This window comes from Thamnophis sirtalis, unplaced genomic scaffold, assembly GCF_051295495.1.
Source record: "Thamnophis sirtalis isolate CommonGarterSnake01/CBP01778 unplaced genomic scaffold, rThaSir2_p1.2 scaffold_8, whole genome shotgun sequence".
NCBI lineage: Eukaryota > Metazoa > Chordata > Lepidosauria > Squamata > Natricidae > Thamnophis > Thamnophis sirtalis.
Window position 1 is genome coordinate 35,802,119 of NW_028261388.1, and position 16,754 is coordinate 35,818,872.

At 34.1% G+C, this 16,754-nt stretch overlaps 1 protein-coding gene across 8 annotated transcripts in view; it reads left to right on the forward strand.

The window, feature by feature from the left end:
* The window catches only part of PHLDB2 (pleckstrin homology like domain family B member 2), a 55,652-nt gene that overhangs the window by 11,615 nt on the left and 27,283 nt on the right, over positions 1 to 16,754 (forward strand). For all 8 annotated transcript variants that reach the window (XM_087721449.1, XM_087721445.1, XM_087721448.1 and 5 more), the window contains exons 3-6: positions 143 to 1,479; positions 10,892 to 11,272; positions 12,307 to 12,450; positions 15,087 to 15,224. In XM_087721449.1, the coding sequence (XP_087577575.1) occupies positions 143 to 1,479; positions 10,892 to 11,272; positions 12,307 to 12,450; positions 15,087 to 15,224 (2,000 nt within the window). The remainder of the gene's footprint in view (positions 1 to 142; positions 1,480 to 10,891; positions 11,273 to 12,306; positions 12,451 to 15,086; positions 15,225 to 16,754) is intronic.

Here is a 16,754-nt window from a genome sequence, read left to right on the forward strand (position 1 = left end):
ATCAATGTTTCTACAAATTTGTTGTTGAGTTCAAGTCGCATGAAGTATGAATTGTAGAAATACTGCAAGCTAGGAAAAGAGTGAATAATTCACTTGTTAAAACTCTTTCCTGTTCTTTTCTCTCTTTTTTTCTTTTTTACAGATTCCAACAAGATGTTGGAAGAATATGGCCATATGCAAAACCAGGTGGAATTACAAAACACCAGTTTGGGAAAAGAAGTAGTTATGAATTCTCTTGAAACTGATCTCCAGCATATAATGGACAAACTCAGCCAGAAAAAATACTCATCAAGTCTGAAATTAAAAACAAATGAAGACTACTCTGGTTCTTATTTAACTCTCTCCCAGCCTCTGGCACCTAAATTGAGCCCTGCATCCAGTGTTAAAAGTGTGCCATCTGTTTCCAAAATTCAGGGAATCAAACCTTTGGCTTATGAGAACTCTTATCTTTCAGACAAAAATGCTTCTCTAAAGCATATGGGCCCCATTTCAGGCACATTCTCATCATTAAGTGGGTGCAGCCTTGGAAAGAAAGACTTCGATGTTTATGCTACCAGAGAAAATGAAAAACAGTTTGGACATCTGAGTAAATTTCCCTATTCAAAGTACAGTCAGAAGAATAAATCTCATGATAGTGTCTATTTCCCAGGAGCACTGGATGGGTGGAAAAACTCTGGCTCTCTTCTTACAATGTGGAATGGGAATTCAGGAAATGATATCATTATTTCCCCATTCGGCAGCTCTGGAGCTGCCAGTATGCCCTCTAGTCCAAAACAAAGCAGGAAAATGAATATACATGACATTATGTCCATTCAGGCTAGGTCAACTAAACAAAAGGATTCAGCAATGGAAGCTCAGGAGCCTAGAACCAGAAAATATCCGAGTGGGTCATTGAGCCACATGGGAGTTTATAGTCGGTCGTTGCCCAGGCTTTATAAATCAACAGAAAGCCAACTCACACCACTGAGTTTACCACCCAGAAGCTCTTTGGGAAATTCCAAAAGAAAAAAGACTATTGAAAAAGACCCTCTACCTCAAAATATACTGGATGCCGACAATTACCTTCATTTTTCTTCTTGCACTTCAGGAGTATTGCCATACTCAAACTTTCTACCTGAAGTGAATTCCTATGTAAATTCAACTCTCAGTGTTCCTGCAAGCCCCCGGATAGCTAGGAAAATGCTTCTGGCATCTACTTCCTCATATGCATCTGATGACTTTGATAGGGTTGGATTGTCAGGAACAAGCCCTAATAATTCATTTATTCTTGTTGATGCCGAGAGAGGGTTTCCTGCAAGAAGAAGAATTTCCAATAGCTCTATGGAGTTTGATGAAACAGATTTGGAAAGCCACAGGCAGACTCCTTCCATGCGAGAGAGAAAGAGCAGCATTAGTTCTGTTTCTGGAAGAGAAGACCTAATGGACTACCATAGGAGGCAAAGAGAAGAAAGGCTGAAAGAACAGGAAATGGAGAGACTGGTAATATTTTTTTCCCAGTTAATTTTTAACAATGTTTTGCTATTACTATATCAAATATTACCCTTAAAGTTACTTATTATATGTGCAGCTGTTGTAGTTTACAATTCAGGTATTTGATTTTTCATGTGCGTCAGTGTTTGCCATCACACAAAAACTGGTCAAATCACATCCTGTTTTAAAATCTAAGCAGTGCAATGAAACCATCTATACAGGGTAGGAAATTGAAAGAAATTTATAGTGCTTCAACTTGTGTGTTCTGACAAAATGATCAGGTACTTATGAGCCAGAAATTATATCCTGCAGGCATCCAGTACTTCAGAAAAAAAAAATGTTGATGACACAGTTGTTTGCAGTGGTAAGATATGTAAAACATGTTTCCCACCTAAGTTCTATAAATTATAGTCATAGGTATTACTTCAACAGAGAATATTTCTGTTTTGGCTTAAATGGTATTTATTTTCAAAATCAGTATATATTAGATAAAACTTTGGCCAGCTCTATACAGTTTGTAATTGCAAGCACATTTTTCTATGCCATTATTATTGTCATCAGTTTGATTTTAAATTATCTAATATTAATATATATAATATTCTTAACTATAAGATTTTTTTTTCTGTTTAAGATGATGTGATATTTTTTTTTAAAAAACTCGGGAAAACCTATTAATTTGAGTACATTGAATAGTTCCCATATCTTAGAGAAAAACCTTAAGTCATCTGTGGTATTTTTTCAAATCTCTAAAACATTTCACATTAGTGAGGCATAATTTCAATAATACATCAGAAATGAATGTATATCTTAAAAATGAAATTCTGATAATGTAAATTCACTTTTCATTTTATGGGTGTAAAATGTGAATACTTCATCTTGACTTATTCCCACTTAATTGAGTGAGGCTTGCAGACAAGGACATCTTTACTTGGAATTGTTCCCATTGTCTTTTGTTTGTGGAAAAAAATGGCAGTCAGTTAAACAAAAGTTGAGTGCATGTGCCAAATATAGTAGCAGTTTATTTGTTCTGAAGAAATTGTCTTTTCAACCTCAGTTAATTAAACAGATAAAGTGCACATTGCATTGAAAAATAACTAATTAGTGTCAGAAGAAAGGAAAGAGAAAATTGGAGAAAGAAAACCACACTGTTAATCATAGGCAGAATCTAGTTTAGTGTTCTGCTGCAGTTAGGTTAGGACTGTAAATTCCAAAACTTCTAGGTCTAATAAAATGGATATAATAAGTGTCTGTCTACAGAATATCTGCATTTAATATATACAAAGTGAAGTGAGATAATCCAGATAAATGGACTATCCATTTATTTTCCCATACCTGTATGGGAAAAATTCTGAATTCCTAGGTTCCAGTTCACCCCTGCTTAATATGTATACAGCTTACAGTTTTCTTTTTAAAAAAAAAACTTTGCTTTTGTATGTGCTTGAATTAGAAAAACCTCTACTATGAAACTACAGATTAGGGATGGACAGGGACAGATTAGGGATGGACAGGGATGAAAACCATAGATGGATATAAAACTGATATAGAATTGTCTCACAGCTAGACCCTAATTTTAGGCTCCCAGTTCTGGGCTGCTAAATATCACTCTGTATTGCTTTTGATGGAAAGAGGGTGAATATTCGGTATTTACTGTTTTTATCTAGTAATTGTCTGGATTTTTGTATCCAAGAATTTTAACCTGCCTAACTATTGTAAAAATTTAGTCATTAAAGAGTACTGAAAATGGTTTTAATTTTGCAATTCTCATTTAAGTCAGTAGAGGCTGATCTATTCTATGTAGCCTGGGAAACAATATAAACCCAAGATATTTTGTTTCCTAAGAATCAATGGTATACCTTCTTTAGTCAATATACATATTAACAAAAACTGATAATATTACTTTATTTCCCATCAAAGGAGGGGTGTAGAAGAGGCAGAGCGACTTATTTCACACTGTATAATAACAATTTTTTAAAAATGTAATCATAACAAATTAAGAATCTGCTGCTCTTTCATTACATTTTTATCATATGCTTGATGGGGCTGCTTTAAACAGTGATAGATAGTCTTTTTAGGATAAAAAACATGTTTTGGTCATATAGCATACTGGAGATTGAATGAGTACAGTGTAGAACAGAGTTTTTAAATTAAAATTAGATTTACCCATTGAATTCCCTTCAAAAATATGTCTTGAACCTCTTATGAAATTGCATAAGATTTTGAAATTTTGCATGATTTCTTAAGCAAGATTGATGAAATATACAGCAACTGTATGAGATTCTATTTTATTATCATAAAATATTATTTTTAATTTACTGTTCAGTTTCCAGGGCTTGATGGGAATTGATTAAAATGGAAACATGCCTGCCTTTTGAATTGCATACAACCATTTGCTGTTGTACAACAATTATCACTAACATATCTTACAGGGTTGTTGTTATGAGAAAAATAGGGGGTGACAGTGCATTGGATATATTCATTGCCTTGAGTTATTTATAAAAAAATAAAGGTGGGATACAAATAAATAAATGCTTGAAAAATAGGAAAACCAGAGGGAATATGCTTCAGAGTAATCTGAAATATTCCTATATTGTTAAAAGCTCTTGATATTAGTGTAAAAATTAAGGAGAAAAATATGCAATGAATTATTTTGATGACGTCTTCAATTATACCTTTATAAAGGCTGAAATAAACCCATTTCTGTTTAGAGGCAGGACAAAGGATTTTTTGCCTAATTTATTTGACAGCTGTTTCCTTTATACAAATAGTTTTGTTTTTCTGAACAGGATGTAAGTCCTTTGCTTTGAAACATGTTAAAAAGTTAAAGTGAGTGCATGTTTAAATATAAAGGAATTTCCTCCCACTTGATTGGTTTTTTCTTTTAGTATCCTGTAAGGATTATTGTTGTGAAAGACCCTGCATTGGAATATGCATTCAAACATTGTGGAGGCATTCACAAGTAGAATGATGCATCAATTTGAAAAACGTTTTGAAGGTCAACTCACTTGTAGTGCAAGTTCAGTTGTCCTTCCCAGAAGCTTCTTGAGGTTGTGATTTTGTTAAAACTGTTAAAACACTGCTACAACAACTTTTTGATTCAACTGTGCTTGGGAAACCCAAATCCCATTGGATTGAAGTCAATTTGACATTTTATTCCTTTGAAAAAGAATATGCATCCAATATTCCGAATTCTGATTTTAAAATTCTAAATTTAAAATTAACAGTGACGAACATCCAGATACGCAAGCAGTTGAATAAAAAATATTTTTAGAAGGGGGGGGGGAAATGAGCATTTTCAAAAATATAGATATGAAAGGTAGTAAGATTTATTTGGGAATATGCTTCATTAAACTCACTATGATCTGACTTTATAAGAGGCATCTGAAGCAAATGGAAGATGGATGGACGGCTACATGTGCACAAATACCCACACCCATTCACTGACTGGGGCTATTATATTTGTACTGTAAAAATCCAGACTACTGAAAAGAATAAGTGTTTAAGAATTTTCTGCATCTGACATTTAATGTTTTCCAGACTTTTACCATTTAGATCTGGTTGGTAATCTTATAACTGACTCAACTTTCAATACCCTGGAAGCAGGCAGTATTATATACATATTTTAAATGTTTGAAATGCATGAAAATCCTGAATCAAATTTTGTCAGGCTGAGAAAGAAAGAAAGAGAAAGAAAGAAGAAAGAAAGAAAGAAAATTAATGTGAAAGCAAACACTTAAGTGCTGAGTTATTTTTCTTGTTCTGTTTTCTCCAACTAAACTACAAAGGCTATTTCTAGTAAGGCAGATAAATAACTAGTTATATGTCAAAGGTGAGTCAGTATCTATACTTAAAACCTTTGCATAAACAATATATTTTTCAGTAAAACAATAACATTTTTTTCAATTTGTTACTGGATAACAACTTATTAGTAAATGCATTTCAATTCTAGTTTTCATATTTGGTGCTGGAGCGTTGAAATTAAACAACTGCTTCTGCATAAAAGCAGTAACTTTTGGTTACTGGAAAAAGAGAGGGAATAATAACAAGGAGAGTTTGATAATTTTGCCTCTAGTGTCTAAGCTGAGAATTTCATATTCAGTTTTTTTAAAGAAATTCACACTTTTACCTCTAGATGGTAGTCTTAAATTAAAAATAATTGATTTTCATTCATATAGTCACATAGGTATTTAGTTTCAGTTGTTTCATATCACAGCAATGAATAACTGTAAATGGGTCCATATACTTACATTCTAGTCCAGAGATCCTGTAAAACTCTTTGGGCATCTGTGTATGTGTGTGTATTTATGTGTGTGGCACGTATGCATCTATTGATTCCAAATTCCTTAAGATGCTTTTTTAAAATGGAAAAACCTATTTCTTTTCATTAGTATAGTTATATATTTATTACATAACTTTATAGAAATATGTTATTCTTTATATTTCTCAGTAAGAATGGTGACTACTAAGCAATTTTTAACAAAATGTTACTGCACAGTAGCTTTAATTGTATATGTATACAGAGTTTATGGATGTATAATTATTACCTATTTGTTTTAACTGCCTAGAAACTAGTGATATTTGTTAATATATAATCAGAGGTTGCAGTCAGTTATCTGGATAGTATACGTATTGTATATGATTTTTGAATAGCCACCATGTGATAGTCGTGTAATTTTATTGTGAATTACATTATTGTAATAATCCAGACTGCTCCTGGATTACTATGTCCACTTCTGGACAACACACTTTAGGAATAATGATTTTACCAGATTGGATCATGTCAGAAGATAGCAGCCAGGATGGTAAGTGGCATGGGATAATAATAACAACAACAACAGGCGGTGAAAATGGAGAACAGTATAAAAACAACAGGAACAAAGGCCGAATATAAGGAAAAAACAGTTGGATGACAGATTAAATAGATGGAAAACCAAAGCATAGTTTAGACAGCACTTGGAAAAACAATGAAGGAAAATGTGATGACAACTTGACATGAACATGGCTTAAGACTGGAACCATCAAGAAAGAAACGGAAGGTTTAGTACTCGCTGCTTAAGAACAAGCACTACAAACTAATGCCATGAAAGCGAAGATATGGAAATCCACTAACAATCCAAACTGCCTACTTTGCAACAACAAAGTTGAAACTGTTTCACATTGAATATGTGAATGCAGCAAAATTGCACAAACTGATTACAAAACTAGACATGACTGAACAGCTAAATTAATCCACTGGTCATTATGTAAAAAATACGACTTACCTATATCCAAAAAGTAATGGGAGCACAAAGTGGAAAATGTTACCGAAAATGAGAAGGTGAAGATCTTGTGGGACTTTTGAATACAAACGAGTTGTCATTTGGAACAGAAAACTCCAGATACCACAGTTGTAGAGGGCCGAAACATACAATATATTGACATCACAGTACCAGGAGATGCCAGAGTCGAAGAAAAAGAACTGGAAAAAATACCGCGACCTGGCCATCGAAACTACCTGATTCTGGATGAATCATGTAACAGTGATACCCATTGTCATCAGGGCACTTGGTACCATGTCCAAGAATTTTGTAAGATACATCAACAAATTGCAGCTTCCTGCAAAAACACCAGCGGAACTGCAAAAAACTGTGCTACTCTGAACATTGTATATTTTAAGAAGGTACTTGGTTGATACCTAGGATGCTGGCAGAAACTTGTATCAACTATCAGTACCAGTCAGTGGTATTTGTGATGCATTTTTAAATGTTCAGTTGACTGAGTTTCATGTTTAATAAATAAAATAAATAATAAAATAATAATAATAATAATAATAATAATAATAATAATAATAATAATAATAATAATAATAATAATAATAATAATAATAATGTAGTGATTGCAGATTTGGAATTTATTTTGGCTGGCAAAAAAGATTCTGAGGAGATAATAGCTATCTTCAGTATAAGAAATTGCAGAATTATTAAAACTGTTCCACAAGACAAAAAATAGTTTACTAATAATGAGAATAATACATAAAATAAGTTTTGGTTGAACATTGGGAAAAATCATATCAGTAAAAGTTATTTAACAGTGAAAAATTATTTTAAGGTTGTTTAAATAGACATGATGGACATTTAGCAGAAAGTTGAAGGTGTGGATTTCACTGAAAGATGCCTGAATTAGATGATCCAAGGTCTCAAGATAATTTTTACTTATATGAATTTTCCCAATGGTCCCTTTCAATATTTTATGATTTTATTAATAAAATTACAATTCTTTTGGAGTATATCTCTCATATTCTACTCTATTATTTGAAAATTATTTTCCTATCACTCATTAAAAACAAAAAACTAATTTGGTGACCAACTACTAATATCAGCTATCTGTATTTTAAAGATACACTGTTGGCTATGTATTTATATATACATATTTGAATTTAAATACATATTTAAAAACACAGTTTACTGTAAATTTGTAGAATGAAAGTGCAGTGAAACAAGGAATAGCTGGAGTCCTGTGGTGAAAATAGATACCACAAAATAGCAGCCTAAAGAATTTCCTGCACATAGGTTCTGTGATATCACGTTGTGCACTTTGAAATAGAAATGATGTAATGTAACATGTTAGCCAGTTACCACTGTAGTAGTGATTAAAGCCAAGGGAAGAATATTTCTTGCTTAAAGTTAGAAGAAGTTTTGTAAAAATGGGGTAAGCAGCAATAATTTGTCGTTTCTTACTATTTTCAGCTGTGTGTGTGTGTGTGTGTGTGTGTGTGTGTGTGTACATGTGCAAGAGACAGAGAGAGAAACTTCCCTTTACCAATTTGTGTTTTTAACTGCTAGTAATGGTAGATTTTTGTTTTCCTTGCAAAGAACAGAAATCTGTAGAGTGTCAAGACAGCATTCTGTCCAAAAGTAAGAGTTTGGTACATATCATTATCAACGTACACCTCGGCTGCATTCCTATGGAACTGGGCAGGGGAAAATATTTGTGTGTGGGCTACTATTTGATACATCCTGCATTCTGAAGGGTGAGTGAGGAAAAAAACCAAAACGAACATATCCTGTCACTATATGTGGAGGTGGGCTCAGAGATCAAGCATTGTTTATTTCACTTCTTAATTCTGCAGTGAAGGTAGCATTAAAGTCAACGAATAATGGCTGAATGTTGGTGTTCCTGGCCAGCAGTCAGACGGAGCTTTCAGAAATGGGTTGGGTACTCCAAGGACTCAGGTTTAAGAGGAAGAGAACAAAAACTGTTTAAGCAAAGGAAGAGAGAGCTGAAGGCTTACGGTGAAAATGCTTGGAGGGAAGAAAGGACTTTCAAGGTGCAAGGATTTCATTGTCATTTTATCTTTCTAATTTAATGTTTTGTTTGAAAAGAGGGATGAAGGGACTTTAAATTAAGGGGTAATTTAAAAGTATAAGTTTTTAATACCACATTTGGACTTTTCTACATAAATTAGGCAGATTTAAAAATCAACTGTGAATTCAATAGTTAAAAAACTATTCTTTTTTTTAATAAAGAAGTTTCTGCATTAATTTCATGGCTATGCAAACATTTGATTATTGAACTCGATAACCTCCTCCAATTCCTGCTAAAACAAAGGGTTAAGTGGCTTCAGTACTTATTTGGGATTATACCCTTTGAACTCAACAAGCTTTTCTAAGTAATTAAGCAAAGCTTTGATTACATGTCTACCGATATATCTTCGCTTTCTCTTACCTTTTCATTTAAGGAAAAGCAGAATTTGAATTCATTTGAATTCTCTTGGGAAATGAGCACCACTTTGAAATACTATGATGAATACTCGTCTTGAGATGAAGCTTCTCAGTATATGAGTTCATTGTTACTGCTTTTTAATGCAGAGTAGAGTAGTCGTCTATGGTACCTTCGCTCACAGATTGAAAAATACATTCTCTTAAAATTGTGAGATATTTCACTTAAAGATAGAAAGCTCTTGAGCTAGCAATAGATTTTGTAATATTGTTATGTTGTGAAATGACTAGACTTTCTCAATAGGTATGATTCAGCATTACAGTTAGATGTTACTAAAGTGAAATTATTCATACAATTTGCTGTTTATGTTTCTTTTTTACCATCATCTTAATTGCTTTCAGACCAATTATGGAAACACAAGAAGAAATTCTAAGGGAGTAGAGAATAAGGATATTGGTTTTTTTTTTTTACAAATTATCTATACTTTTTCTTTAAAAAAAATATGTCTTACATGCAGAAGACTTATGGAAGACATAATATCTGAAGGGTTCTTTGTTAGTATGTAGCCACCAGTAGAAATATAGAACTAAATGTGTTGCAGGCCTAAAAGACAAAAGTGTAACTGTCCAAGCTTGCATTAGATAATACTCATTAAAGTATTATCTAATGAGAAATTCCGATATTAAAGCAATGAAGTTGAATCTATAGATATTTATTTATTTTAAACACATTTATAGGCCACCCAATTCACACACATTGACTCTGTGTGATTTACAACATTAAAATATAAATGTCCCTTCCATACTCACTCCAGCCATTTGATTGACTCCATATCAATGAAGGGTCCCGAGAACTCCTGACAAATCCACATATTCAAGGTCTTCCATAAAAGTAACAAGGTATTCCAAAGGGAGGCAAGCACCATTGAGAAGGACTTTTCCTTGGTCCTACAACTTGTGCTTCTATAATGGATGGGCCTACAACATACCGTTTCTTTCATGCTCTGGTGGGCTGGGGAGATGTCGTCCTTCACAAGATCTCACTGGAAAAAGGAATGTGGGGGAAAAGCAAAGGAAGACAAAAACACACAGAAGTTCAAAGCAAAATCAATAGAATTAGCATAGTAAAACTAGTTATTTCCATGAATAGTCTTGAAATTTTGCTCAGGGTTTACTTTGGACTTGGAAGAGATAGTCTGTTATTTCTTTGGATGCCTTTAGTCTTTCTTTTGTAATTCATTTGTATGTTAAATGTCTTCCGTTTTACAGAATGGAAGAAAATGAAATGTCGTTTTACTGTAATTTTGCACAATTGAATATTTATCTGTGTCAGTCTGTCTGTTTATCAATTATTTGCTGCCCAGCTCATGATTCAAGGTGACTGAGTGCCAGAGACCGAACTATATTCAGTCTCTGATTTTATGAGTTTATTAATAAATTCTAAAATAAATGGTGGGTTAGGAGTTTGAAACTGCCTTTCTTAAGGCCCTTTGATTGAATGGTAAAGTGCTAACCAATTTTCACTGACAGTGCCATTCTGATCATTCATTGGATTCTGATTATTCAATAATACTGAAGTTCTCCTTTAATATGTATATTAAATATAAATATTAATAGTTTAGAATAAATTTTGGTTGACATTGATAGTTTCTACATGCCTGAAAAAAATGTTATGATGCCCAAAAGTATGTGAATATTCTACTTTTAATTATTTGTTTCAATATTAGGAGCGCCAGAGACTAGAGACCATTCTTAATCTGTGTGCAGAATATTCCAAGCCTGACAATGAACCTGCCACAGTCACTACCGTAGCGGATGTTCAGAAAATTAATAAAGAACTTGAAAAACTCCAGTTGTCTGATGAAGATTCTGTCTTTGAAGACTCTCAGATAATAGCAGACTCAAGATTCAGAGATCTTTTGCAGCTTCCAGCTGAAGATTCTGATTTCTCTGAACTCGGTGATCTTGGACAAAATTCTATGGGTTTCTTTTCCTCAAGAGGAATCAGAACGAATAAACATTTAAATGGCAACAGGACAAGTTCACCTTTATCTTCTACTTTCCTGAAGGATGTCACTGAATCTCCCTATCTAAGCATTATGTCAAAGGTAAAAAGAATACTATTTCTGGTGGAAGGAACATAGAAAATTTTTAATTGTTGGTGTATTTTACCAAACAGCAATTCCAGACGTACTTAGTTTTTTTCTTTTTAGGAACTGTTCCAAAGAGACTAAATTTGGAGGATAGATGAGAGAGGGAAAGACAGTTGTTTTCTGGAGGCAGACATAGATTGCAATGTAGTTTGTGATTGATTATCATTATCAGTACACAAAAGAAAGCTGTGTAATTGTCAGGTGCCACTTCTCTTCAGCAAAATCTGCTTTCCTGAAAATGTATTTTCCTTTGAGATGATAGGAAGGAATCATAAGCATCATCACACAGATTGCAGTTAAATCAATAGTCAAAATTAAAGAGAGCAGCATTTTAATTTTATATGTTGACATCTAGTTCAAACAGATTATCTCCACAATTTCTAGAGAAAATGATCAAGAGATGTTTTCAATAAGGGAAACAACGTATCTCAATGGGAGAATATATATCTTTTTTTTCCTTTTCAAGTCCATGTTGAGTCTTGATGACTGCCTGGACCAGTCTCTGTAGGGTTTTTTTTGGGGGGGGGGGGACAACAAGATTTTTGGAAGTAGTTTACTGTTGCCTTATTCCTAGACTGAAAGAATGTGACTCTGTAATCAGGGTTGCACAATTGCATAAGGTGGAGCTAGAACTCATTGCCTCCCACTTTCAAGCCAGATTCCTTTAACCGCAGCATTGTAGGAAACACGCTAAATAGAATTTATAGAATTACATTTTTAAGAACTTTCGTACCGTTTTGAAATGATTCCACAATAATTATACTTTCTGCGTGCTTTTGTGTTTGTGCTTATTTTGTTTATAGAAAAAATATACGAAAATGAATGAATATTCTGGAAAGTACTGTAACAGAACAAGATTACTTAGTGTGTATTAGGTTATTATTATTTAATTTTAAGTTGGTTGTTTTAGGAAAAGAAAAAAAATGATGATTCCATGTTCATCCTTTAAAAGCTCTTCTTTAAAAAAGGCAATTATTGATTTGTTACAGTCACCAGAATGCATAAGCAATGAACAAATAACATCAGAACTTACTCAAATGGAAGAACAGCGCATTATAATACTAAATAACCTGGAAGAACTTGAACAAAAGATCAAAGATTTAAATGATCAGATGGATGAATCCTCCAGAGAGGTATAAAATCTCTTGTTTATTTCTGAATGGTGCAGTTTCATCTTTAAATATGCTATAATTTCTTGTTATAGAATCCATACTTATTTTCAAAACATTTATACAGCTAATGAAAATGGCTTTTATCATAAAGAACATTTCATGACCACAAATAAAGTGAATATAAAAGGTAAAGGTTCCCCTTGCACATATAGTATGTGCTAGTTGTTCCCAACTCTAGCGGGTGGTACTCATCTCCGTTTCAAACTGAAGAGCCTGCGTTGTTCAAAGATGTCTCCATAGTCATGTGGCCGGCATGACTAAACGGCAAAAGCACACCAAACGCTGTTATTTTCCCACCAAAGTGGTCCTTATTTTTCTACTTACATTTTTTTCGTGCTTTCGAACAGCTTGGTTGGCAGAAGCTGGAACAGGTAACAGCGGCTCACTCTGTTATATGGCACTAGGGATTCAAACTGCCGAACTGCCAACCTTTCTGATCAACAAGCTCAGTGTCTTACCCACTGAGCCACTGCATCCCTAAAAAAAAAAGTGAATATACAAAGAAATAATTATAACAGTTAACTTCATCCACAATATCAACTACTGTATTTTTCGGAATATGGGACGCACCTTTTTTCCTCAAAAAAGAGCCTGAAAATATGGCTGTGCCTTATACACCAAATACAGCATTTTTTGCCGCCCGAAGCCTCACCTCCTTCACAAAAATGGCCGTGCATACCCTTATGGAGGCTGGGGGCTGGGGAGGGCAGAAATGAACAAAAAAGGGCCTTTTTTGCCCCCCTTCCCAGCCCCCAGCAGTACTCTGTAAGCCTCCATAAGGCTATGCATGCCATTTTTTGACGAAAAACAGGCCCGTTTTTGTGAAAAATGGGCCATGTTTTGCTCATTTTTGCCCCCCCTGGAGCACTTTGCAATGCCCCCAGGGGCTGTTCATGTCTCTTTTTAAAAAGGGGGTGGCGTTTTTGCGAAAACAGGCCGTTTTTGGGAGGTTTGCAGAGTGCAAAAGTTTTTTTCCCTTTTTGGAAAGCTCTTTAACTGATTGATGAGAATTACATTGATCAAGTGCTGTGCCAGCAGAAACAAAGTCTTAGATGCTGCAGATTGTCAGCGATTTCCTTCTCCAGCACATGGATAAATACACCTGGAAATATCTACCTACCTACCTACTGTCTCTCTCTCCCTACCTGTAGGGATTTCCCTACTGTATTTCTCTCTCTCTTCCTCTATCTACCTACCCACTCTCCTTTTCCCTAGCTATCTACTGTATTTCTCTCTCTCCTCTACCTATCAACCTTCTCTCTCTCTCTTCCTCCCCCCCTCCCTCCCTCACTCTCTCTCCCTACCTACCTAGCTACTTTATTTCTCTCTTTCTATTTTTCTGTCTCTATCCTACCTACCTACCTACACACACACACTCTCTCTCTCCCTACTGTATTTCTCTTTCTCTCCCTCTATCCCTCTATCTACCTAACTACTTTTTTTAAAAAATTGCCTCTTCAAAACTTTGGTGCGTCTTATACTCTGGTGTGTCTTATACTCTGAAAAATACAGTAACTCATTTAGCAGTTTCCTACATGGAATTAGTCCTAGATATTAGTATAATTTAGATGTAAAACTAAGATTGGGTAGATAATTAGACTTAGTAGTTATAATCGAGACTTTAAATTGGACACTGATAAATTAAGACTTAAGGATCCCAAAGTTGTTTGGTTTAGAGATGAGCAACACACAAATTTAATTAATTAAATAAATAAATAATTTGGGGCTACACTCTTGCTTTTCATACTGCCAATCAAATTATACATATTAGTTCAGAATTAAACCCTCCCATATATGTTGGGATTTATTCTTTCATACATCTTTAAAGAATTGTACCTGTGATGATTAGTCTGGCAGAATATTATAATAAGTTGTATTAACATTTTGTAAATATAAGAACATTGCAGTTAGATATCAATTTGGATTGACTACTCCTGGCAGTGGTAGCAATTGCTCTGGATATTGTATGATGTTCAGTAAATTGTTCTTCTGAAAACCCAGAGCATCCAAAGGCATGAGCCGTGATGACATAGTGGTTAGAATGCAGTATTGCAAGCTAATTCAATTCACTGCCAGAAGTTCGATCCTCATCAACTCAACGTTGACTCAGCCTTCCAAGATTGGTAAAATTAGAACTGAGATTGTGAGGGGCAATATGCTGACTCTATAAAATGCTGAGAGAGCTGTAAAGCACTATGAAGCAGTATATAAGTCTAAATGCTATTTGTAAAGTGTCCTCTAAATCAATTCTTACTAATTTTAGCCCAATCATAGACATTTCCGTTAATTTTATTTATTGCAATCTTACTTTTGCTCCAATGTGCTAGTGCAATGATTGGAAGGAAGTTCTTAAACTACAAGCCAGAAGAGCTACACATTCTATGAAAATAAGCTTGTTGAAGTTTGATTTATGCATTCAATATTTTGCAGCATTTTCTGTTTGTTTAGATATACTTATCTATTTAAAACATTATGTTTCTTTCTAAGGGCAGTGTTTGTATTCAAATATCACATATAAATAAGCTTTCAAGATATACTGTATGTTGGAATTTCTTTATAAAGAAGATTAAGGCAGAGAATATTTTTAATGTTCTTAGATGGATATGGAATGTGCTCTGTTGGAAGCAGAGCAGAAATCTGAAACAGCTGAACTGCTGAAGGAGAAGGAAATAGTAGATCATTTGAACAGGAAGATAGCAGAGTTGGAGAGAAATGTCATTGGTGAAAAGGCCAAGGTAAATAAGTGGATGATATCACCTTTTTTCCATAGAGTTGGAATTTTAGAGAGAATGTTTTTTTTTTTTAAAAAAAAAGTCTCATGATACATTGTTTAAAATTAAAGGCAGAAAAAATGTTGTAACTAATTAAAAGACAATTGCCGATTTTCCAAGTTTGTGGAAAATAAAATAGAAGTATAAATTGATACTGACATTTATATTTACCATATCAGATGATAAAGAAAATAGTATGTTGAATTATAAAAAATTTATAATTTAAAAAATTCTATACTTTTATAATTATATAAGAATGAAAGAAAATCTGTAATTTAATACATATTAAAATATATACATTTTATATATGTATAATTCTGTCTTTCTCTCATAATGAAAATATATGAATTAAATAGTTTACTTTGCATTCTATAGCTATACAATTATTTAACAATTAATCTTACACTTTAGGAGACTTTGTCATAACCATTTAACATTTCAGCCAGAACCATCTGATGGGGATGATGAGATGGAATTCCTGCACTAAGCAATAGGATTGGACTCAACGTCTAAATAGCTACCTCCTACTACTATTTCTATTTCTAAGTAATGCACATTAGTTACAAGTGTGATATATTCTTATAGCCATAATTTTGGCACTAATGTAATGCTAGTTACAGTATGTAAACAGGAAAAACTCCTACAATCTAAGTGATAAATGACCATCAACTGTTAACTGTTTACAATTAAATATTTGTAAACTTGAAGAGCAAAACTGTCAAACACTGAATATATCTCATAGGCTCATCATATCATATATAGCTGTTAATTGTACTACCTACAGTATCTTGGGAGGGAAAAGAAATATAGGGTATTTATTAAATTTTAGTGGATTATCTAAGGGTTAAACAGATATACAATTAGAATGTTATTGCTATATAAAGAATATCTAAAGGGAAACCCAGAGAATATGAGAATATGCTTTTCTCTTCCTGCTATAGTTTTGACAGGCTCTAAAGCACTTGTATTTCTTTTGAAAAGCAAACAGCTTGGAAAAATAATTTTGGGAGATCGGTAGTCAAGGGTGGATGACAAATAGGATCAAATAATTACCATTTTTATTGGTGTATAAGATGCACTCCCCCCCCCCCCAATTGGGTGGAAATGTCTGTGTGTTTTATACTCCGAATATTGCGGCGGGAGGAGGGGGGTTGGTGCAGTACTGATCAGCTGTTCTAGAATGGGCTGCAGTGGCAGTGGCAAATGGGTGGTGACGGCAAATGGGCAGCAGTGCTGGTAGAGAACAGGCTGCAGCAAATGGGCCGTGGTGAATGGGCTGCACTAAATGGGTGGCCGTGGCAAACGGGTTGCACCAAACAGGCCAGATGAATACCAGATGGATGCTGGGAGTCAGAGGCAGATCCTCCCCCCTTGTTTTCCTCCCCAAAAGTTAGGTGCGTCTTATAGTCCAGAGCATCTTATAGTCCGAAAAATATGATAGTTCCTTATTTGATATAGCTTTTAATTCTTATAAACAGAACAACCTCACATTCA